This window comes from Vespa mandarinia, chromosome 8 (genome assembly GCF_050613455.1).
Source record: "Vespa mandarinia isolate Hongniang chromosome 8, ASM5061345v1, whole genome shotgun sequence".
NCBI lineage: Eukaryota > Metazoa > Arthropoda > Insecta > Hymenoptera > Vespidae > Vespa > Vespa mandarinia.
The window spans coordinates 1,275,253-1,302,069 of record NC_140817.1 but is presented as its reverse complement, the minus strand read 5'-3'; the positions used below and the strand labels follow the sequence as shown (position 1 = coordinate 1,302,069).

The following is a 26,817-nucleotide window of genomic DNA, read 5'->3' as shown; positions in this document are numbered from 1 at the left end:
TGGTGTCATTTTTCAATAACTGTCTAATCGATATATCGACTCGAGGACGAAGCTGCAGATACGACTGCATTGTTTTCGTGTAGCTCCGCTGCGACCTCTCATTGATATATATCGCGCTCGCGCTGTTCCACGCGAAATGTTCCTAAAAAAAGTTTGTAACATATCACACGTATGAACGTACACGCTTACGTCGTACGTACGTACGTGTGTGCGTACGTGCGTACGTGCGTGCGTGCATCCGTACCATGCATGCGTGCGTACATACAAATATACAACAAATATACAAACATACATGCATACATACATACATTTAATACAAATTATACACGATCCTCGAAATATACATATACACAATGCATTCGAACATAACATACACGTACACTATATCCCACGTATGTCGAGATGAAAAAAAAAAAAGGTTTAAACTTAAGTGGAAATACATACACAGCGGGCGTATTATAGTTTTAAGCAAGGGTCACGTATTGTACGTATGTGTTGTACATAGCCTAAATAAAAATTACATTTAAAACTAACCTTCGTGCGTTCGTTGGTTTTGTTCTTGTTTGTTCCCGCAATTACATATTTTACATTGTTATTTACGAGGAAAAAACGAATCGAAGAAAGTCATATTTCTTAAAATTACAAGTAACTGTAACAGAAATACGAAACTAACCATTAAAAATTTCTGACTAATACTAAATCTCCGAAATATGATCAAAACTTCACTCATTTATTTTTTTTCATTTTTTTTTTATTATTAACGAATAAAAATATCGACAAAACGTTAAATAAATATATATACCTAATATTTCGTATAATATTGAACAAAGTTTTGCTCAACAAAGGAATTACGTTGGAACGTTGTATTTTCCCTCCACATCGCTCGTCGCGCCTTCTAGCGGTCGGAACGCGAACGTTTAGAAATAAAATGCGCGCGAAAAACGAAACACGTGTTCTGTAACATTTCCCATGAAGGATCATTAATTCGACAATTAATAACTTTATTCTCATTTGATTATGATAAATTCTTTTTCATTATTCTTATAATTCAATATATCAGGGACAATGTCCCTATAAAAATATTTTTATCGCAATATTCAATACTTCATATCCACATCATATTTTTGAAGGCAGCTCGAAATAAATTTGAAAATATTCTTATTATCGTTGTATATTATATGCAAATAAATAAGAATAATATATATTGAGAAATAAACGCCATCTAATATTAAGATGATAAATCACATAAGTCTCGGTTGTTACAAAATATTTATCTGAATCTGTAGAGAAACTTACTATCTGTGATGTGAAAAAAAAAAAAAATATATATATATATGTACATATTGAATAATTTATGAAAAGAAAAGTAAAATGAATTGAAGGATTGATCGTTTCGTGATGGATCGTCTATACAAAATGAGAGGATAAAATATTAGATTTCAAAGTTTATTTGTATGTCATTAAATTTAGCACATTCATAATAAATCTTATATGACAGTGTACCTTCGCCTAAAAAACTATACATAAGGAATCGCCAGACTAAAATAAACGATAACCCGTACTTCATATTATGTTTGCTATGTTGTTTCCTCGTAATTTGTCCTTCTTATACATAATAATATATGTCTGCAATAATTTAGATTACAAAGACGTCATAGACTTTTCACACCCTTTTTATTTTTATTATTTTTTTTTTTATCCTTTCTTTTGTTTTTTCTCGTAACACGTGTATATGGCGCGCGGAAACGCACAAACACGCATTAATGTTCCCCGGCAGCGTGAACAGGAGCTAAAATGTTTTATTTCTTGCTTTTCTTTTTCTTTTTTTTCTTCTTTTTCATCTTTTTCTTTTAATTATCTCTATCACTTTCACATTTTCATTCGTACGCGTTACTTTCGTATAATTTTAATTACACACACGCGCAGTACCGTCTCGAATTTAACATTTTTCTAATCTATACTTGTTTCGATACTTGATTTTTTTTTTTTTTTGGTGTTGTCATTTATATAGTTACATTTCAATTATTTAAATAACGTTAAAATTTTTTTCGTTTTTATTTATTTTTTTTTTTTTATTCCACATATGCACGACGCAAGATTGAAATATATCAAGAGGATCGGTGTCGATATTTGGTGAGACGTAAATTTTTCCTCAAACATTGTTGATGATTATTATTTCGAATTGACTGAAAAAAAAGATGATGATTCGTAGTGTTCATTTTTTTTATCTTTTTACTTTTTTTCTTTTTCTCACACTTTTTTCCTCCCTTTATTTTATTTTATAATTTTTGCCTGTAATTTTATTTTATTTTATTTTATTTTATTTTATTTTATTTTATTTTATTTTATTTTATTTTATTTTATTTTATAATACGTTAAACGTATATTATCATAGGCGTAGAAATTAATCGTGAGAAGAGGTGTACACGAATTTTTTGTTTATCTCTGTTACGGCATTTAAAGTTTCACGTATGTACTATTATTTAAACTAACGGTATGCGTTTTATCGCGATGATAGATTACTAAAATATCGAATAAATATTTATTCCCCAAAAATATCTCGCGTACATCGCATATCAGTCGTCGCAGATTTGTCTCCTCTTTTATTTTTTAGTGCATTTTATTTGTATTCTTTTTTTTTTATTTATTTATTTATTTATTTTTCTTATTCGTATTCTTTCCCTTTCTCTTTCTTTCTCTCTCTTTCTCTTTGTTTTTTTTTTATTTTTTTAATTCTCTATTTGCATTTTTTGTTATGCCACGGCCACCGTTTTACACTTAAAGTCGTGGAAGTAAATTCTTAAATTCCTACAGACGAACGATATAATGACATTCTGAACATTATTACATAAAATATTGACTTAACGTAATCTTTCTTAAAGTTTTATACAGAGTTCTCCGATGAATTTATATTAATTAGTTGCTTAAAACGTATATACACATGAAACCGATAGAGTGTTTCTTGGATTCTTTACAAGAGCATAATCGCAAATTGCTTTACCTTACAATTAATATATTATTATCGTTTAATCGAAATTTTACTATACGATAGTGAAGCTAAAAATTACGTCTAGACATTAGTGTAAAATTTCATGTATTACACAATTCGGTACGTGTACATTCCTGTCGTAAGTGCGATACCTTTTTATATACTGCGCTTTGAGATCTCATCCTGGTCAGTTTACATAAATTATTATTCACATGTTTTACATTTACTCGAATAGAGATAATATAATCGTAATATGAATATTATAACGGTGATTTAATGTAAGAGGTATTACACGAGAACGAGCACTTTATCGAGAGACGTTTCTTCGTTATAAGCGCGCATCGTCAAATTGTAACGAAGCGAAGATCGCTGTAATAGACGCTTACTATCAAAGGATTCTTTATAGGATTCTCTATTTCTCTCTCTCTCTCTCTCTCTCTCTCTCTCTCTCTCTCTCTCTCTCTCTCTCTCTTTCTCTCTCTCTTTAAAGGATCTCTCTTTAAAGGATCTATGCACAACCACACATATAGACGACGCAAAAAGGATGATAAAAATTGCATTGACGATAAAAACGACAGAGAAATAATAGAGACGATTAATAACTATTATTATACTTATTTTCGAGAATGAACGTGGATTTTAGCTACGGCTGCGAAGCGTCTTGTTAAAACAATGCTTTTACAATGTATGTGCTCGATATAATATTAATTTGTATTACAACCGACTATGTAATATAATGACGATAATGATAATGATGACAATGATGATGATGATGATGATGATGGTGATAATAATTATTATTATAATTATAATAATAATAATTTTATATTTTATTATAATTATAATAATAATAATAATAATAATAATAATAATAATAATAATAATAATAATAATAATAATATACGACGACGATGATGATGATAATGATGATGACGATGATAACGATAATTAAAGTGGTGCATATTAATTTAGCGACGATAAAGTCTAATCTGTTTGTGTGGAAATGCACTTTGGTTGTTTTTATACAAATAGCTTTCTAAGAAAAAATATCGTCGTACGTTTTCTTATCCGCACATAACAATGTTAATTAATAATATTCTGCAAGCTTCTCGGCACGCGTCATGTTAATATTGAAAATCATATTTCACCTACACCCATCCTTTCTGCTCTTCTCTTTCCCTCTCTCTCACTCTCTCTCTCTCTCTCTCTCTCTCTTTCTCTTTTTCTCCATCTCTCTCTCTCTCTCTCTCTCGCTCTCTTTCATTTTAATATAAGAAATATTTTACAGATTTATTTTTATTCGTCTCGCGCGAGTGTCATCGATATATATCATCTCGTAATTTCAGACGCGGGAAGTATCAGTTAAAAAGTGAAAAAAATAACGATCGAATGATTTTTGGAGTTTCATTTTTGTTTAACGATTATAAGTATAATAATTATCGGTGTGACATATTAAAATCAGTTTTATATTTGACATTATCCTTTTTTCGACATATATTATATGCAATGTGTGTGTATTTTAATTACATATATATATATATATATATACACATTTATATATATATTTATATATGTATATGTGTATATATACAGATTATTTTATGCACGTCGTGTATAACGCTTTACGCATGTATTCTCCCTTTATATATGTAACTACGCCGTACATATATATATATATATATGTGTATATATATATATATATACACATACATACGTTATATAATAATAGGTATATATACCTTATCACTAATAAATTTTTACCCGGCATTTCGATAAGACTCCAACAAATATAATTATGTTTATTATACTTTCAGCGTGCAGCGTCCTATTTAAAACGACACAACTCGCCCCTTAACAAATATCTATTATTTGCCTAGTTTTAATCGCTTAATTAATTATTATCAGCAGCGTCAAAACATTACAGAATAACTTTGACGCTTTATCGTTACACAACACCCGACATGATATTACTCATTTATTTAGAATTTCGAAGGTCGTTTATATTTGCATTTAATTCAATTGTATTGTTTGCCACTTTGCGGACGAAACGCCAGGCACTTGTAGAGATACAGAGAAAGTAGTTTCATTCCATTTCTTTTCTTTTCTTTCTAAAACATTATACAACGATGGCATCTTAATGTCTCACATTAATCAATAATTTTCCTCTCTTACTCTTCCTTTTATCCTTTACGCTTTACAACGTGCCAAAGACGTTGTCCTTGTCGCAAGAGAAGTTAATGGGTTGCAAGAATTCGACGATATAAAAAATTTAAAGCTGAAAACTATATATATATATGATAGAGATCACGAAGTTGTAGCAATTTATCAATCCACCATAGCCAATGTTCCTCTTTCCCCTCCAAAAAAAAAAAAAAAAAGAAAACAAAAAATTGTTATCCGCAACATAGATATATATAAAAAAAAAATAAAAAACAGAGATAAAGTTTACACTTTATAAGAAAGATCCGATATGCTAAATAACAATTATGAGCTTTGCTGTGTATGTACGTATAAGATGAATTAATTTTGACGAGCGTCTAAATAAAAGGCTATTACAATAAGGATCAATGATCACACAGGATCGTGTCGATTAATGCATGATATGAATGTGACAAAGAGATTTTACAAAAGGAATAGAAAAATGTTTCTTCGATATTGCCCCATTAGCTTCGAAAAAAATATTATATAGGTACAGGTATTACTCCAACCATAATGTCATGAGTTTCTAAGGAGTAACGGCCACTTCCGTTAAGATATAAGTAACTTATACTTTGCAAATACTATGTGTTATCAGTTTCTTATATTTAAACGTTATAAAGCCATTCGTACACCATTAAAGTACGAAGCCACGGAGATAGCAGACGTTAAACAAATGGTATTTCAAACATAACATTCCTTTTTTTTTTCGAGATCAACTTCTTTCAATGGTCATCATGTCCTCCAAGTAACACATTATAAGTGATAAAAAAAAAAGACGATAAAGTTATTCCAATTACATTATACGTATTATAAATTAAAATTATAAATTATATATTATTATTAAGCTTATAAGGTGTTACTTTTACAATGCATCCTCGATCGTCCTTAATATTTATTATTATTTTAATTATTTTTTAATGTACCGATATCTCCTAAGGCTTTTATTATCCACGAAGAATTAAGAATGTGTAAATAATATATAATTATCAACTTATATTATTAAACCATAGCATGCATTACAATTTACTGTGAGCGCTACTACCAGTCGTTTTGTAGCTTGTTACCCACTTAAAGCTGTGATATTGAGAAATATGTACATCTAATATGTTGCATATACAATCGTATATGAAATAAGCAATAATAAACTTATAATCTAAAATTATGACTTTCTAACGGTGTTATAAAGGTAACACGGCGTAGAGAATGACAATAAATTCGAAAATAAAAAGAACAAAAAAAAAAAAAAAAAGAAAAAAAAAAGAAAATATATTTATCATCCGCGTCGTATCGTATTGCCCTTTTTAATAATGTGTCTCCATTAAAAATCAAATGGTTCACGCATACTTTGAATATTTTAATTTCTATAACATATTAAACGAAGAAGGTACCCTTGTACACATTTAATCGTGAATTTGAACATCATACGCCCTTTTAATAACAAATTTGCTACCGTTTATTCAACAATTTTTCTTTCGTTTGATATAAACAAGTTTTGGAAAAATTATAATATCGCAGCAACAGCGTCTTTGGTGGCGCTTTACGAATTACTTTTTCTACCTAAGAATATATTTGCATATTAAACTTATTTACGAATTTTGTGCAGTAATATATGAAATAACTGACTTGGCTCGTTAAATGAAATGTGGGTTAATATTAATACTGTGCAAAAATGTGAGAGAATGTGTGAGAAAGTTAATTGGTAATAATGATTTTTATCTGTTCGACTCATATATCATAAATATTGCATATATTAAAGTGATTGCCACTTTGCAAAACATTGATTATACCAATTTCAAAGCAAATATATACTTTTGAAGTATAAGAGACCGCTTATTAATAGTAAGAATTAATCGTTTTTAGAGATACAATGATTATAGTGTAATCTGTTGTTAAGCTTTTCAAAATACATGGGTATCGCTCACATATTTAGTTGCTGGTTTTCTTTTCTTTTCTTGTCTTGTTTCTTTTTTCTTTTTTCTTTTTTTTTTTTTTTCTTTTTCTTCTTAAGATTGTATTATAATTCATATGTATACTTCGTGAACAGCATTTGTGTACGAATGATTCGGTGATAAAATGTATTTATATAAGTATGCGTGGTGTATATACCGATACACATACGTACTTACGTATGTCGTCGTAACATGCTCACGTATGTACGTATCTGTAAAAGTATTACAAATATAAATTATTTGCCTTACAACTTAAAATATCTCTGAGATATTAGATAGTAAAAGTGAACTCATTGCATCGGCATAAATTCCGATTAATTTGTTATACGCTAATGAAGTCATTTTATACTCCCGTTCTATTTTTTTCTTTTTTTTATTCTTTTCTTTTTTTTCTTTTTTTCTTTTTTACTTTTTTTCGCTTATAGTTTTATCGATGGCCTAATAATCGTTTAAAATATTCGTTTAAATCAGAATGAGATAATCTTTCGAGCTATTATAAAATCGAATTTCTTTTTTTCTTTTTTTCTTTTTTTTTTCCAATGAAATTTTTGCCTGATTACTTGTTACAATAATATTTTGCAATATTGACTTAAAAACGATGATCATCATGAAAAGTACAACAAATATCCTATTTCTATCCAATCTCTTACGAGATAAAAATTACAAATTATTAAGCGTTCTTGTCTGCGTTCACAGACAATATGAGAAATGATCCTACGGATAAGTTAATGAGGTATATTTACAAATGGAGGCTAGTTCCTTAATAGGCGCAGGAAAATATCGATTTTGTCAGACCTTGGTTATTTTTATCGCAAGAAAATTCATATAGAGAGGGACGTGTACACGGAATCGGACTTAATGGTTGTCAATTTGAAAATTGTTCCTATTACATATTAATAGATTTCATTATTTCTATTATATGTCCGTCTTAATTGCTTCCTTCCTATTTCCAAAGTCTTTCTCTTCTTTTTTGTTTCTTTTTCTCTTTTTTTTTTCTTTTTTCTTTTTTGGTATTTACTTGCGCTTTGATTACAGTTGTAGCTGCTTTTCGTGCATAGGTCGACTTAAAACTAATAGATGGTCTCGTTACAATTCAAAAATTGTTGATTCGTAATACCCGACTAATTATTTCTGCGTACACACATTTTGGTTCCCGTTTACATCTTCAACAACACGAATAAGACGTTTCTCTTTTCTTCTATGCAATTTCGCATACATTCCACTATACTACTTTGATAATTATGTTCACATGCTGCCTTTGTAAAGTTGCATTGACGAATCAAAACCATCAAATCATTTTTATATGTATGCTCAAAGAAATATGTACTATTATGAAATTATAATAAAAAGTTACTTAATTTTTACATAGTCAAAAACTAAGAATTAAATGATCCAACTATAAGTGGTATAGATATAACCTCCTAAACTATATACTTAAATATATAACTGCAATAAATATTATTGATAATATAAGGTCCTTTTTTCATACTTTCGAGAATAATATTACATTTATATCACTTGTAAGCCTAATGTCAGAATCATTAATACAGACAAATGATAAAACATATCTCACGTATGTATTGGCTAATTATAAATTAATGAGATATATATATATATAAATATATATATATATATATATATATATATATATATATATATATATATATATACGAAAATTGAATATTCCATTTTGTATGCGAATTGTTTTCTTTTCTTACTTTGTTTTTTCTTTGTTTTTTCTTTATTAATTTTTCATTAATAATACTGATTTATAATTTACTAAAATCATGTAAAAACATATCCCTCGAATGACACATATCTCACAAAAATAAAAATTCTTGTCACAACGTAATCATTTTATCGATGTATTAATGATTCGAAAAATACATAATAATTGTCCTCTGGCGTGCGACATCGATACACAATTATAAATTACATTATCCTATCTCTTGGTTGTACATTACTGGTTTCCAAGGCTTTTTAATATAGTTATTGTTTCGATTATTGTTCTAAAAGATTATTGAAATTGATTCCATTTGCGGGAAGGAATCTCAGTTAGATGATTCGTTATAGTAAAAATGTAAGGACCTTAAAGTTTTGCATTGTTTGCAGTAAAACATATCTTATCCTAGAATTTAATATTTTTTTTTCATACGTTCTGTGTTATTATTGAATCAATATCTTACTGCTATTTTAATATTCCCTTGCATTAATGAGGCTTTATTATCAGCCCAGATCTAATGCCGTGTAATGTCTAGTTCAACTTAAATCATAAGTATCTTTTTTCAGCATGATTATAACATTTTGTGTATTGTACAAAACTTTCTTACTTTCATTCCATCTCTCCCATTACATTTTTTAATATCGTCAATATTAAACTTCGCGTGCCATCCTAGTTCAGACAGCGTCAGTATATTTGTTTATTTAATTAGAAGTGAATTATGTGCCACATATTTAAAAAATAAACAGTAATAGTGAAAACTAAAATGTGAGATAAATAAAACTAATGTCTTTGTACATTTTCAATGGTGTAATCGCTTAAATATTAAAAACAAATAAATATACTTCACATAGAAAATGTTCTTAAAACTCCACTTCAATGTATTCCCTATACTTGTAAAGATATGTTGTGTTACTTTATCTTCAAATTAATTCTCATAATCACTGTGAACGGTGACATTAGATTTAGACTGATCAAAATTATGCCATATAAAAGATAGCAGCATGTTATTAGTTAGATGTGGCACAATGTGATTTCTGACACTATAGGGATTACATAACAAATTGTTTCATCATAATTATCACTTTCAATTTGACTCTAGTAAATCTCTAACTTACTTTGGCCATTGGCTTGAAGAGTTATTGGCAATTAACATTTACACAATTTATTCGTTTAATATTTTATCCTTTCATTCAAACTTCATAACTTGAAGTGGCCAACTTTTTTTTTTTTTTTAAATTTTTATATATTCAAAATTTCTTGTAGGTCTCAGAGGTTCGCACTCTAAAGCTGCTCCTTCTTCTCTGACGCTGCCTGGACTCTCTTGTCCTCTATTCCTTAAATAAATTCTTTTCTACGTTCGATTTTTATTTACTAATGCATTTATCATTGCTTAATTGTTTTAGAACGCAAACCTCGCGCCCACGCTGGATGATAAACGTAATCTTACATACATCATCATATCTTTATAAGATCTCTTCAGCATAGTAATCGCATTATCGTTCAATCTAAAAACTCCATAGATTGGTAAATTCAATTCATATCAAATGATATTCAAACGTATAACAGTCTCGCATAAAGCGATCTATATAACTGTAATTTTATCCAGCAATATGATCATTTATATCATACAAATGCAAGAGATACTAAGACCTCTAAAAAAATAAGCGTAATGTGCGTTGCAGCCGATTTTTTAATTATTAATTGTCTAAGTGAACTTTTCCATGCAACAACCAATCGGCTAAGCTGCAAAATGCTCCACTCTACTTTAAAACATGATTAACTAAAAGCACCTGCTTTAAAACTTACTTTCTAAATGATTTTGAAAGTCTATCCAATCACTACTTTTATGTGGAACTCAAAATATTGATGTCCCACTTTTATATCAGTGCTTTTGGATAGACTTATTATAATTATAAAAGTAAAAAAAAATTGACCACTCAAGAAGATCGTTTAACATTTAAGTAGTCTAGAATTGTTTCCTATGTCCAAGATATGATGATTATCATTATGTAGTGCTTCAATTTTTATAGAAAACAACATCGATAGAATTATGCGAAGTACATAACTCTTTTTGTGTCTGCATGAACAGTAATAGCTCGTGCCATTGCACCTGGTGTCCTATCTTCGCTACAGCCTGATTGATGAGATCCTTCCCCGCTACAAATAGATAGTACAAGACATATGAATTTTATCTAGGGGACTTATACCGATTTATCATCCATCAGAAGAGTATAGTGATAATTTAATATAAATTTACCTATCGTGTTCCTTTTCTACTAGGTGATATCTAGCTCTGAATGCCACAAGATGGGCATAATAAGCTGGTGCTGGTATACTAACGGATCTTGTACACCTTACATACGTATGACATAATTGATAAGTGAGACATTGCAATTCATCACTCTCAAAGTGATTGTCATCCCAGAGAACGTGATAATGAGATGGTCTAGATGTTCCCTGCAATAAAATATAATTATTATATAATTTTTTTTTCTTTTCTTTTCTTTTCTTTTCTTTTTTTATCAGGACTTACAGTTCATAAATTCGCAAGAATATTAACCTACCTGAATACCTTGGTGACTGCAAAGATAGAAATCAAATTCTGTTGGATGAGTTATACAAACGTCAACCGTTGTACCAGCCGGAATATTGCCACTTTTACCACTTTGTTCCTTTTTATCTGCACAGAACAAACGAGTGTGATGTCTTTTTTGAACTACAATGAAAGTAATGCCAGGCCTATAATCAGCTTCAAGTTTGATACAAGCTTCACGAATGGCAGTTAATTCATGTTGTAGAACGTGAAGAAATTGTCCTTCCGAAACACCATCGCGATAGAGAATTATTCTATGTGGTTTATATCCTCCAGTACTTTTATAAAACATAACAAGAAGTTCCCTAAAAGCAATAGGGGTCTAATTTAGCAATGTATGTGTTGTGAAAATTTATAAACGAATAGTGGAATTTTTTAACTGTTTATAAAATTGGCTTCTTTCATTTTACTTTTAAAACTACTATATATTATTACTTACCTAACCATTGAACTGAGTTCCTGTATAATTTCTTGTCTATGTTGTTGTACCCTAACCGTAGCTGCATACCTTGATGGATGAGCATCCATACTACCTACTACAGCAGCTATACTAGGTTTTTTATTATCTCCAGCGGGAGGATGAGTTACATCTGCTCCCAAAAATATAACAGGCTCGTTAAACACTTTTGGTCTAATACTTGGTACTAGAATGCTATTGATGCCACCTAATTTCACATTAATCTTCAAACACAAATTTGATAAAGTTTGAGGAGAGGTCTTATTGACATTCTTTGCCTGTACACATTGAGTTGCCATACCGAGTAACGTATCTCCTACTCTTTTGACTTCAGCTATGAACACAAATGTTTAATTTTAAAACAAGTATATCCTTTATATTAAATATTATAATTTATCTATATCTAATTACCATATACAGGAGTTTTCCCGGGTAGCACAACACACACTAATTGCAATGCTTGGAAAGTCGATTTTAGATACCGAAACATAGGTTCAACTTGATCTGGCCCAGTAGCATATTTACAGAAACATGGTTGTCCAATAATTGGCATTCCAGCATCGTTACTGATTTTTTGCAATTGTGTAGTGAATGTACGTAACGCGTCTTCTCGTACTGTTCTTTGCGGTGCAAAGCAAGCAATAGCCCATACTCTAATCTCAACTCCCGTGAAGAACTGTTTACCTCGCATATCCCAAACGCCTTGATTGGGCATTGCTTGTTGTTTCGTCTTTAATCATAAAAAGAAAAAAAGAGCTATTACAGAAAATCACACTGCTTCTGCTTAAAAAGTAAATACATAAATATTTAGTGAATACATAAGTTTGAACATTAAATCGATGCAAAAAAGAAAAAAAAAATATTGTTCGTAATAATATCATATTGCATAAGATAAAATTGATTGTATTCAAAGCTTACAAACGATATTGAACTGCGGATGTAACAGAGATTATGTACGTATTTTCATGGATTTGACATAGTTTGTTACAATATTCAATTGTGCCCATCAGAAGACAATATTATTTATAAAACGAAATAAATTGACAAATGGGTTACATCACAGTTCAGATATCAAATCAACCAGGTCTAAATAGAGCTCATGCATTAGTTTTGACGACTTTTGGTAGCATTTTTTAATAAAAGAAAATAGGTATAAAAAAAAAAAAAAAAAAAAGAAAAAAAAAAAATAAGTAAAAGAAAATAGAAGTATAAAAAGCTATCTCTAGAAATGTGTGTAATTTTTCAAGATCTGACTGATTGAACTTTATTATATATTTCTTACCTGTCCACTGAGGGAACTTACGCGCCCTCCGTACTGTAATTTGGGTGGAGGTAATACACGACCTCGAACTTCCATCATATTATTTGATATACTCAATCCAAATTCTTGAACATAAGAATCATTATTGAAGTCAGCTCGCCTTACTAAATTATTAATTTCTCGTTCACGATCTGGTGCTGAACGTGCTGTTGCTTTTATCATAGTAGACGTCTGCATATCTGTTAATTTTTTTATACAACGTTGTCCTGCTACTATATTACAAACCTGAAACAATAAATTATTATAACAATATTAGCAATAACAAATTTATTTACTGATAATCTTCTTCCTGACATTATTTTTTATTATTAACTAACCTCAAGTGGCAGGTACGTGTGTTTATGTTCCTGGCCTACTTGCAAACAAGGAAGATGCGAATAACGTAATTTCATTTTATATTTATCCAAAAAGTATTTTGCAACTGTACATTCAACAGTTTGTCCATTTTCCAATTGCAATGGAAATCTATGATAAATAATTTAATACAAGTTTTCAATATAATATAAATAATTCATATTTTCAAATTGATTATTTCACTTACGATTGCATTTGTGCCGGTTTACGTGTAACATTGCATACTCTATATTTTCGTCTCATTGTTCCGCAATGAGTTATTTCTATTTTGAGCCCTTTGATTTCTTTGGTAAATTTCACTCGTTGAGAATCTGTGAGTGGTTTCCTTTGTTCGTTTACATCTCTAATATCTAATACTTCGCACATAAATTCTATGACAGGTTGAGCTTTATAAAATGCAGTTGCAGAAACTGAAATATAAATGAAGGATAAAGTGTAACGTCAGAAATATGAATGAAAGTTATTAAATATTTTTTAATTCTGAATTTTAATACTAAAACTATATGCGTACCATCAATATTTAACATCATTTTCCATTGAGATGGTCTTACAGATTGATGAAAGCCAAACCATACTTCTCTGCCTCCACCCAATGGATGATAATATCCATCCGGACTACTGAAAAATGATCTACCTACTGGTGTGTAAGTCATTGATGGTAAATGTCTCATTACAACATCTAATGCAAGAATAGCATCATATGGAATTTGTCTTGTACGTCCTTCGAGTGCTTCTTCTAAGGCAAATAATGAAACCTGAGCTACCCATTTTATTACCACTCTGAAAACTCGATCTTTACCCTCACCAGGCAGTGTTACCTACATCAGAAAAATATTGTACTATATATCTGCTGACAAAGGCGGCATTCAAGAAATATCAATAAATGAAATATTACCTCTAAGTCTATTTTATCAGTTCCAATAGGCAAAGGGTCCCTTGTATACAAGTTATTTCTTCCATCAAACACAGGTTTAAGAGTTCCAAAAATCTTGCTATATGCATGTACCATTGTTTCTATGATTTCCCTATTGACTTTGCGAGGGCATTTATCAGGTTGTATATTAATTTCATAATGATGCACATAGCCTCGTGGCATAGTAATTTGAAAATGATTTGCTCTCAATCCAATTGGTCTACCTTCACGACCTATGTTGGGCCTTCGTGGGCATGAAAACACTGTAAATGAAATTCATTAATACGCTAAGACTATTTTCTATATAATTATTTTCTGAATAATTAAAATTATATAATTGAGTATATATAGGAAATATATATTTAGGGTTATATAACTATCTTTCTATTTTATAAAATAAAAAATAAATAAATGCTCTTACTTGGCAGTTCTGGAGGTTGAGGCGGAGTATGTGTTTGTTGTGCAGGAACAAGGCCCAAAGAACTAGGAGCAACGACATTGCTCCCAGTTGCTCCGGCCGTTCCAACAGAAGTACTTGTTGTTGGTCCAGGTGGGGGAGCTAAAAATTAAAACAAAAAAACATAATTGATAGAAACATAATTGATTTATCCAAATTTACTTTAAGAGCTTATAAACTATAAAAAAGAAAAAATCCATTCTCATTTATACGATACAATTACCTAATGGCAAATTGCAAAAAAAGAAAAAAAAATCATTTTCTCTATGAATGTAGAATGTTTAAATGCATCTATTGTTTGATAATTTTCTAACAAGTAGATAAAATAAAATACAAATGACACAGGAAATAATGATGAAAAAAATGAAAAAATTCTATGACAAAAATAAAATAAATATTTTATGTCAAATGCAGAAATTAAAAATTATTCATTTAAGAAAGAAAAAAAAAAAAAAAAAAAAAAAAAAAAGAAAGAAAAAAAAAAAGAGAATTAATTTCTTTCATAAAAGACAATAGCAATGCACAATGTAAAATAAACAATCTCGATACGATAATATCTTACAATAGGTTTATACATAGGAGGTTTAACAAATAGCACACCATTTTCATTAGATGCATATAATTTACTATAGATGTAGGATATGATGAATCAAAGACAAGATATGACACGTCGTGCCTGTTGAGCTAGGTCGATTAGGGAGAGACAATTTTCGTCATTTTTCATTGAAATTATATACGTGTATCCATTGTTATTGAAGTTAACATATCAATGTACAACTTTTTTCGAATATCTCCAATCATTCTTTTTGATTATCGAAATGGAATAAAGGGTAAGAAACCACTTGAGAGTAACGATATTCTAAAATCGCTCGAGCTAATGGAGTAGATCTATTTAAGAGTTTTTTCGAGCATATTAAGCTAAGCCTACAACAATAATATACTTACGCTGCCCTACAGGATACATTTTCGCAGCCGTTGATCAAAAAGACCAGGTAATCACTAATAAATAAGTAAAAAAATTTAACACAAAACCCACTGGCCACACAACACACTTCCCCACAACATACACTACGAGTAAGACTACCTTCTGCAATGGCTGCCAGCAGCTAAATGCCAATTGGTCTATACCCGGCCAATCAACGTTCTCATATTGAAATTGTGACCAGGTGAGTCAAATGAAGACAAACTAATTTCAAATATTCTATTGTAGTTTTTATGGTATGTCAAAACGATAGCATATATATATATATATATATATATATATACATACATATATACATATACGTATAATTTTAATAATTTACCCTAAAGTTGTTATAATTACATTATACGATACGGTTCATATGTTTTCACAGATATATAAAAATGCATACTTAATTGACACAACAAACATTAAATATTAAAAAATATATTGTATATAGGAACTATTGTTACATCTGATTTATAAACGAAAGGAAAAAAAAAAAAAGAAGAACGAATATATAAAATAATTTGTAAAGTTAATAAAAAATATTTACTCGAGAGTTCGCTGCTTTGTATGAAATAATATATAGCATAGCTAAATGTTATTTATATGATTAGCGCAGATTGACACAATAACCAGTAAATATATTGAATTTTTGTAATAAACATGGTAAAACGGTTTAAGACAATCTGAGGGTTATCAGACAATATGACATGAATATTTAAAAGTTATCGTAGCGCGAATATAATCGTTAAATAAAAATCACAAGGCAATGTATTGCGAAAAACGATTAATTTATACTTAAACTTACTCCTGTCGTAATAGTTTTAGGCATAGATATAATTCCATTAATAGAAATTATTTCCATTCGCATATTGGATGAAGCGATTATTCAATTTATTTCCTGGAAATTTCAATACTACTAGATTAAAAGGATTTAATGTTTACGTTTAGTTTATATTCCCCGTAGATATAAGTTAGAAAAGATAAAAGAAAGTAACTTGAAGGGGAGTAAGTAATATACATATTATATATATATAGAGTACCCTGCATATGTATTGACTTCTACTGTCCTTTTCTTACCGACCGAACTGCCATCTGTTCGCGAAATGAAAAACTTTTTATGAAGAAATATTCCCTAAGTTTGACCTCTATATGTATCCTACATGTTGGCAACATTGACATAGTAATTTTTTTTTAAAGATGTCGAAAAACCTAACCTTATGAGTTAGGAACGATAGGATGGTATAATTACGTCGTCGTACACGCGTTTGCGTACTACACTGTTTGCGAAATGTCGATTCCTTTTAGCGGATCGCGTTCGCGTTCTGGCGGTTTGATCAGTGCTATTGCTAAACAATTGAAAGAAGTTAATTTAAAATTAGTCAATAGGATCGTCGTACAGTTTGATCCCTTTCACGAGAATGTTACGGAAACGAGGTTAGTAAATCTTTATTTTTCTTCTTCTTCTTTTTTTTTTCTTTTCTTTTTATCGCTGTAATAAGAATCCTCGATCCAATTATTTTGCATTACTATGTATAACTTATGTACAACAACTCTACTTAAAATTTATTTATGAGATCGATAATTTATAGAATAAAATTAGAGTAATCTCGAAAAATTTTAGAAATCGATATATCGATTATTCATCGATGTATAACACGAATCGTTAATAGTCGATGATATTGGTCAAAAATTAAGAAACAATGGTATCATATCAATTATACATTGATTTTTATTCATTAACTCTTCATATATGCGTACGCGTACATGTATGCAGAAATGTAGATATCCGTGTACGCGATAAATAAGTACACGCTTTTCAGATTAGATGGATTGCTATGACGTCGATAGCGCACGCATGCGCATTAAAATTTCCGAATAGACAGCATAGAACTTCAGATGAAACGTTATTTTTAGTAACACTCTAATATCGTGCAAATGTTTACTGGTATATGATATATGAGAACGTAAAAGGGAGTAAAATTCTTAAAAAATAATAGTAAAGTTTTACGTGTGTAAAGAATAAAAGGGGGGAAAAAAAAGAAGAGACAAATGTGTACATAGTGAAACATTCCATTTTTCAACTTGCTATCAAAACTCATTTTGTGTATGTATGTATGTCATCTGTATTGATACTTCTTCTAATATTCAAATCTTGTAAATGGTTACTTTATTATTTTCATTTCAATAGATAAAAATTGTTTATTTGCATTTGCCATTATATAATTATTTATTTTTATTTTTAAATACACTATATAAAATAACAATGTTATGTACTCCTTAAAAACTATACTCATTTAATATCTAAAGACTGTCTAATATAAATATTGAAACTTACCACTACACTGTCCGCATCCATATGCTTTACCAAGCATAGAAACTGCAGTTGTTATACGAAGAGTACTTAAATCCGGCATAGGTATAGGTAGTTGTTGCTCCATTTGAGCCATGATGCTTCTGAAACATAATATTTTTTTTATGTGTATGCATATCTTCTTTCCGATTATAATATTAGTTTTCATTTTCTTCGTACTCTGAGTATTCAATTTTAATAATTATAATTTTTAATAATTAAAATAAAGAATAAACTATTAAAATAATATTTTTCTTCTTTTCCAGAAAGTTTCTTTTCTATATATCATGCCCGAGGATTCTAAAAACAAATCCTTTCTGCATATTAAAAACAAAAATTGTCTGCGATCGTACTGAGCCTATTATTACATTTGATCTTGGTGAGTATTCAACAAAAATATGTAAAATTATAATTTCTACTTTTCAATACAAATAATCAATGTCGTGTATAAACTTGTCTATAATTTTCAGTATCAAATAACAAAGTAATATTCAAGTGTAAAAATTTAACTACTCTGGATATCTTACAATATTGCAATAAGCACATCAGTTCTTTAGTTCCACCTCCTGAAAAGAGTCCTAAACAACTTCTGCTTGAGGAGAAAGAAAAGAAGAGAAAGAAGAAAAAAATAAAACAAAAACCATTTACTAAAAGAAGGCATGTAATTTTGTAATTTGGCAGAGATAGAGAAAATTTGCAGAAGTCTTGTAAATTATTTGATTATATTTAAACTTTATGAAAATCTTAGAACTGCTTAATTAGAAAATAAAATAAATAGAAGAAAAAACAAGCGGAGAAGGAATATTATCACTTCATTAATACATCAATCAAATTTTATCCTATTTTTCTCTGCTTTCATACAATCAAAAATAAGTCAAACAACCTACATTGTCAATTCATAAGAGAAATAGTAACAGTGTATTTACTGCAAAGGATTTTGAATTTATTATTCTTAATATCTTATTTAATATAAAATATATAAAGCTGAATATATAAAAGATTAAGTAGCTTCATTATAAAGACTATTTACTTGCAATATTATAAAAAATTTTGTAAAAATTAAAAGTTAAAGCTTCTCTATTTCTTACATCTTGGTATATAATATCTTGCATAAGATAAAAGAAAATTACTTTATAATTCTTACTTTAATTATATTAAAGATATTCTATTGAAACTGCAACACATCCATTTATTTCATATTAATATAAAGTATTGTAAAAAAAAAATATTTTCACCATGGCAAGCCATGCTACCACTAGCAAAAATTATAACATGAAACTAATCGATACCCTTTATAATAAAATACCAGCTTTTACTGATCTCTTTGATGAAGAAACATGGTATACATTCGTTGCTTGTTTCATAGCAGGCACTTTTCTAGTTGCTTTTATACTTTCCAGGTTTATTACATTACATCCAGTCGATTAAATTCATCATAATATAATGTTATTTATTCTAATATAATGCTAATTCTTATTCATGCTTTCATAAATATGTAACATAAATAAACAAATATGTAGCACCAGAATATGTATTTATAAAGATTGAAAAATGTTTTCATACTCTTTTATCATTTTACTTTAATTATTTAAAGATTAAAATTATGTTGAAGAAACATTTCATTACTTTACTCATTTCTCTACTTTATCAACTAAGAACTTTTTGGATTATATACCATAAGGATCAATAATCCAATACTATTCTAATGTAATTATATATATCTACTGTAATCTTATAAAAAAGAAAAAAAAAAAAAAAAGAAACATAGCCTATGTCATATAAGTATTGAAGCAATATATATTTTACAACAAATTAATTAGGCTTTTGCTATAAAGTAATAGATTTTATCTAATGCCATCATTAAAATTAAAAAGATCAGATTTTCTTGATTCATTTTTAACAAAAAAAATTTTATAACATCTTTATAAAAAAATGTAAAAAAGTAGTATACAAAAATAGAATGATAAAATATTAAAACTTAGATATTACAATTGATTGATTTTAAATTAGAACAATAAGATAATAATAACTGTCCCTTTAATTGTTTTCCTAATTATGTATCTATTGTGTTACAATGCTATTATAGATCTCAATTTGATTTCTTTTCCCCTTCCCCCATCTTTTTCTTCACGCATGCGCGCACATCGCATCGTTCCGATACATCTCCTTTATTATTATACCACTCGAATCAAAATCGACGTTCCATTAATATCTTTTGAAATTCTTTTAAAAAACATTTCATTCGAAACGATTTAACATTTTAAATAATAACGTAAATAATGTGAACAATTTTTACATTCCGTGAAATTATAATGTGTAAGATGGTCATTTTAATTTGGAGGAAAAAAAAAAGAAAAAGAAAAAAAAAGAGATGTGAAATATGAATCAAAGATCATAATGAAAGTCTTATTGAATAATTTCATAGAAATGAAGAAAACAAAAGCTACTTGTAAGTATTAGGATAAAGTAAGTGGTATATAAGGAAGAATGTTATCTACTTGTGCTGACATCTGATGGGGAAGAAACGCGACACTCCAAAGGGCTGAGAGAAAAGAGAGAGAGAGCACGTGTATTTAACGAGTAACTTTAATCTCTCCTTAATTTCAATATTATAAGAAAAAGACGAGGACGGTTTCGAAAGTTTCGCGATCGATTAACAATTCTTTCTATTTAAGATTTTTCAATTACCCTTTCCTCTTCTTTTCTTTTCTTTTCTTTCGACCTTTGAAATTGTGCTCATGTGAGACTATCGTAAACGCGTATGAATAAGAACTACATATACATCTCGTACAGGTTATACATATCAAGATATTTATTACTATTCTTCGTGGAAGATTCGTGATCATTCTTCATTAAGGAAGACAAAGGTATTTACACACAAAAAGAAAAAAAAGAAAAAAAAAAAAAAAAAAAGAAAAAAAAAAGAAAAAAAAAATTTTGTTTAACTAATAGCAAACAACACGTGCGATATAATAACCTCAAAAATATAGTTGAAAATTAATAGGAAAGTGGACATAATGATTTAGAAGTTCCTTTAGAATGACGAAATAACACGAAAATATTCAATGAATTCCTCGTTAATTAGCAGGGCTAAGAACATTTTAACGGAGCTACCGAGGGTTCTACTTGTAAAATAAATTCACAAAAGCGACATAATATTTATCGATTATGTATATATTAAAATTTTGATTAATTCATTAAAAATTAATTTAATCGTTATTATTCGAGTATCAGGAAGATTAACAGGAAAATACGATTAATACGATTTTTAAAGAGGCACGCACAGGCAATTGTAGAGATTTATTTTTTTTTTTTTGGTGATTCGTATTCATTCAAACGTATCACCGATTATTTTGATAATCGACGATATCGATTCGAAGTTGTATCGATCTAACTTGCATGCAATCGAATTCTAATTCAAAAATTTTTGATAGTTCGGAATATATGATCATGTATGAAAGCTCCTTTATAGTAAAAAAAAAAAAAAATGTGGGAAAGATATGCAAAAAATATAACACGAATACTATTTTAACGGATATGACGGAGAATCCATGGCAAAGTGAACACAATGAACGCATAAAAGTATGTGCGTAATAGGATGTAAATATGTATATATAATATAAATACACTTACACATGCGCATACACATTAAGATTCGTGAAGCCCTGTTGCGTTTCACAAAAGTGTTCTTATTTTCTTTAATAGCTTTGTGGTATACGTTAAAATCGATCCTTGGACAAAGGAGATACCAATTAATCGTTAGTGGTTTTCTCATCGAACAAAAACACTTTATCTTGAGGATCCTCAATTATCAAAAAGGAAATTTGCAAACATCGAGTTTCGAATTTTCTCGCGTGTCTTGAATAATTTTCGAGACCATAGGAAAAAAAAAACAATCATAAAAGAACGAAGAAGAAAGGGACTTCTCATTCAATAACCAATAATTTTCATCATTTCGTCGAACCTTCGAAACGTATATTATATATATCTTTTAACGTATATATATATATATATATATATATATATATATATATATCTTTTCTACACTATATACAAAATCTTTGGAACTTAAAGCAGCACATCGAAGATATATTTCCGATGCACACATTACGGCGGAATGATCTCGAATAAGAAATAACGTTCTCTTGATACAACTGGCAATAATATTATAACCTATATTTGAAGTCGCAAGAAAGGCAAGAAAGAAACGGATATGCTTTGAAAGAGCAAAAAAGGAAGAATCATATATATACATATACATATACATATATATATATAGATGTCATGCGTACAATACTACGCACACAGGTGTTCAAAAGAAAAACTATTAGTAGAATTACGATTCCTTTTGTTATCATTTGAAAATATAATATAAATGATAACGCGACAAGTATAACACAGTTGTCATCGTTTTGAAAATGTAAAAATATACAATGTATAAAACACGTAATTATTAAAAGATACGTAAATGTGAAGGCTGAGAAAGAAAGAATACAAAAAAGAAAAAAAGAAAAGAAAAGAAAAGAAAAAGGAAAAAAAAAGACAAAGAGAAAAAACGAATTATCATCTAACAAAAATACAAACTCACCTTTGATATATTTTCTTCTTCTTTTTTTTTTTTTCCCCCCCGTAAACAACTAATGCGTTCGTCTTCGACGTAGATATAACTCGTAAGAGAATACACACAAGCACATCGAACCAGGTGCGTTCGCGCCAACAACAATTTGGTCACGTTTATTCTTTTTTTTTTCTTTCTTTTTTTTCTTTTCTTTTCATAAGATCCTGTCTTTCTTTTCCTTCTTCTTCTTCTTCTTTCACCGGGTCTTTCACGTGCCGAGTTTCATTTTCTTTCGATTTTTCACTTGAAACTAAGTGAGAGAAAGAGAGAGAGATAGAGAGAGGGGGAAGAGAGAAAGAGAGAGAGAGAGAGAGAGAGAAAGAAAAAGAGAGAGAAGGAGAAAATTAAGGGAAGAAGGGGGAAAGAGAAGAACGGAGGAAGTAAACTACATTGTTGCACTCGCGAGAAAACGTATGATTCACTGGTGAAAGAAAAAGAAAAAAGAGAGAGGAAAAGAGGAAAAGAGAGAGAGAGAAGAGAGAGAGAGAAGAGAGAGAGAGAGAGAGAGAAGAGAGAGAGGAAAAGAGAAAAAGAAGGAAATTATCTTCTAGCACTGTTCGTCGCGCAAACGTTGCCACGCGTGACGGTGATGGTAAACTTTGATGTGGCACTGAACGACACAAGAGGGATACGACGACAAAATTGACAACGACGACAACGACGACGACGACGACGGACAACGACGATCAGCAGTATAGCAGCAGCAACAGCAACGACAATGTACGTCGTTCTGACCGTGAATGAACGGAGGTTCGAGCGCGCGCGAGCTAGCGAGCCTCCACTCTTCCGGATCCTCTACGTGTCTTCTTTCTCACTCTGTTCCATCCTGACATATATATTTTCTTTCTTTATCGCGCCTTTTCCCACCTCCACCTTCCACCTTCACTCCTCCCTGCCGAGCGCTTCGTAGGCTGCAAAAAAAAAAGGGAAAGGGGGTAAAGGAAAAAAAGAAATGAAAAAAAGGAAATAAAAAAAAAATATATATATATATATATAATCAAAGCATTTCTCGGGAGATTTTGACGTTGGGAACGTTTTTCTTTTTTCTCTTTTTGTCTTTTTCATTCTCTAAAATATTATTCAAACAACAATCGACAAATCGAATCGAATAGAATCGATAAAAGATACCGAAGTTAAAAATGATTACGATAAATGAACGAGAACGAGCCAATAGAAGAAAGTGGTATCATTGAGATTTGTTTGCTTTTCTCAATGATCCATGATATAGAGCAACTCGGCACGTTTTTCCGCTCGAACGAGACGCATTCGATTGAAAAACACACGCCTTTGTCTTATCCGTTTTAATATCGATTGTCATTGCCCTTTTTTTTGCGAGGCGAGGCGAGGAAAATGTACCAGGCGATATTCAGAGACTGATATTCGTTCGACGAATGTTATTATTATTATTACTACTATCATTATTATCATCATTATCATCATTATTATCATTATCATTATTATTATTATTATTATGATTATTGTTACCGTTACTATTATCATTATTATTGTTACTATTATCGTCAAGAACAACTCGTAAATAATCTATAAAATAATTTATTTTCGTTTCGGCGTTAAAAATCGAATTATTATCTGAGAAATGCAGAGGGGAATTACAGAAAGTTGGCCAGATCGATATAATGAAAACGTAATTATAGAGATTTTAGGTTAAACGTTGATTTTTTAACTGCACATTATTTTCCTCTTGACGAATTAGATCCGGTGAAAAAATTCAAGATAATTTCGAAAGAGAAAGTAATGCGAATGTCGCGAATATTCCGATTTGATTTCCTTCGTGAAATAGATTGTGCAGGGATTTCGGTTTATCTCTCGTCATCGCGATTGGCCGATATCTATTCGATAGGAAAGATACCGTGCGAATGCTGTTGCGAAGGAGAAGAGGAATAATCGAAGAAAAGAGAGACGAGAAAGCTCTCTCTCCACTTTCTCTCTCTCTCTCTCTCTCTGTTCACTCGTACATCTTCGGTATCGCTCGTTAAAAAAGCTCGGTAAAATTCGGATCGACTTTGAAGGCGCGTAAATCGGGATTATTTGAACGGCGAATCGCGCCTTGTTCTTCGTTCATGATTTCCCCTCTATCGTTCTTGGGCATTTCTGATCGAGAAAAATTAAAAGATCGGGAAAAATTAACTCGTAAAGCGTAAATAAAGTGTTGGTATGTGTTTCGAGAAAATAAAAACGGAGTTTTCTTCGTCGCCGTCGTCGTCGTCGTCGTCGTCGTTGACGTACTCCGGGGAAACCAAGGAAAGGGCAAGAAGTGGGTCGGTCGCGCGGCCGTCGACGTATCGCGAATCGCTCGACGATGATTCACGCTGGTTGCCGTCTTCTCTTCGACGGCCATCGACCGGCACGAACGAACAATCCTCTGACGATGTTTAATAACCTCCGACGGCAGTGAAAGAAGACACGTTTCTCGATATCGATGAGGAATTAAAGAAAGAATGACCGATGAGATAGCGCGCGAAAATTCATTCAATCGTTGAATCACCAAAACGAAAAAGGATTTTAAACATTGTTTCAATTAAACAAGGACAGAAACTTTATTATCCGGTTGATTCTCGTCGCGTGTACGTAACCACGTAGTTAATATACACGCACAATATACACGATATTCCTTTTCGCGCGTCTTTTCCTCTCAAAACCGACTTGACACTCCAGACTTCCTTTTATTTTTTTCTTTTGTTTTTATTTTTCGTATGGAACAGAAGAAAAAGAAAAGAAAAATCGAGCGCGCGCGCGCGCGCGCGATAGAGAGAGAGAGAGAGAGAGAGAGAGAGAGATGGAGAAGGAGAGCTGGAAAAGGGAAAGAAAAAGGAAAGAAAGAATGGCAACTTTCACTTGCGAGGCCTTCGCGAGAGAGAAACAGAGATGAGAGGAGAGGAGAGGGAGGAATATGAAGGGGGAGATGGTCGAGAAGAGCGGCACGGGGCCGCCAAAAACGATCACCAAGTGTCAAGGTTGCTATTCTACGCGACGTATGCGCGCGTCTGTGTATATGTACATGTTCGTTCGTATGTGCGTCCACGTGTGTAAATGTGTGCGCACGGAGGAAAGCACGCGCGCGCGCGCCTGCTACGTGGTCCGGTGCCGCTCGTTCACTCGCGCGCGCGCGCGCGTCTTCTCTCTCTCTCTCTCCCTCTTTTGCTCTCGGTTAACTCGCTTACTCGGCACGCACATAGACGGAGCTGCAGAAAGAGAAAGAAAGAGAGAGAGAGAGCAGTGAGAGAGAAAGAGATGGAGTGAACCCACGTCTTCGGTCGCGGTTCCTTCGTCTCTCCCGCCAGGCCAGCCTTCCTACCCTCGACTACCACCTCTATCCTCTATAGCCCACTACTAACACCTACCTATGTATATATATCTAGATATCTAGAGAGTGGCGCTATCACAACAATGCCATTATAGCGGGGTATCCGTTTCCCTCTGTTACACAGCGTGACACAGGGCCGCGACAACGCGACACGATTCTAACGAAATAAGCGAGAAATCCGGCTGGACGAGCGATCGTCAACAGGGCCAAGAGACGCGCACAATTCCGACGTAAATTCGACGCGAGAGTTTTTAGTGAAATTCGCCGAACGCTTCGGCGATCAACATTCGCGAGTAGGGGATCCCCCACCACGCTACTTGTTCGATTCGAACGGTATTGCGCGTGCGCCGACCCCTCAGGAACGTACCCCTTACGACGTCCCCCTACGCTATCGTTTTTGTTACTAGGGCGCCGCTTGTTTACAAACACCGTAGCGAGAGACGAAGACCGACGACGTGTTCTCGTCGCGCTCGCCGCCGACCGATGCGCGCTCAACCTTTCGAATCTACTTCCGAGTGCCGCCATACACTCCTCTCTTTTTTTTGATCCTATCTCTGTCACAGATTTTATATTCCTCTTATATATCCTAACACACACAC

At 31.2% G+C, this 26,817-nt stretch overlaps 3 protein-coding genes across 4 annotated transcripts; 2 read left to right on the top strand and 1 right to left on the bottom strand.

Moving 5' to 3' along the window:
- Window positions 1-1,430: 1,430 nt before the first annotated feature.
- Window positions 1,431-26,532, bottom strand: AGO1 (protein argonaute-1). 2 transcript variants are annotated; one of them, XM_035875424.2, is made up of 14 exons: window positions 26,256-26,532; window positions 22,864-23,804; window positions 18,261-18,379; window positions 14,920-15,057; window positions 14,481-14,761; window positions 14,097-14,403; window positions 13,773-13,995; window positions 13,549-13,696; window positions 13,193-13,456; window positions 12,322-12,640; window positions 11,893-12,244; window positions 11,425-11,758; window positions 11,118-11,317; window positions 1,431-11,017 (listed from the first exon to the last, which is right to left on the bottom strand). In XM_035875424.2, exons 3-14 carry the CDS (start codon window positions 18,370-18,372, stop codon window positions 10,909-10,911), a joined length of 2,787 nt encoding a protein of 928 aa, XP_035731317.1. In that variant the 5' UTR covers window positions 18,373-18,379; window positions 22,864-23,804; window positions 26,256-26,532; the 3' UTR covers window positions 1,431-10,908. The 2 variants fall into 2 exon arrangements, with proteins under 2 accessions (XP_035731317.1, XP_035731324.1); XM_035875431.2 differs by lacking the exons at window positions 18,261-18,379; window positions 22,864-23,804; window positions 26,256-26,532 and adding an exon at window positions 15,901-16,061.
- On the top strand, window positions 17,115-18,968 carry mRpL53 (mitochondrial ribosomal protein L53). Its single transcript, XM_035875529.2, has 3 exons — window positions 17,115-17,359; window positions 18,542-18,654; window positions 18,746-18,968. Exons 1-3 carry the CDS (start codon window positions 17,214-17,216, stop codon window positions 18,946-18,948), a joined length of 462 nt encoding a protein of 153 aa, XP_035731422.1. The 5' UTR covers window positions 17,115-17,213; the 3' UTR covers window positions 18,949-18,968.
- Window positions 19,108-19,850, top strand: LOC118445737 (uncharacterized). Its single transcript, XM_085658974.1, has one exon. The coding sequence runs from the start codon at window positions 19,512-19,514 to the stop codon at window positions 19,701-19,703; it is 192 nt and encodes a 63-aa protein (XP_085515100.1). The 5' UTR covers window positions 19,108-19,511; the 3' UTR covers window positions 19,704-19,850.
- Window positions 26,533-26,817: the final 285 nt, after the last annotated feature.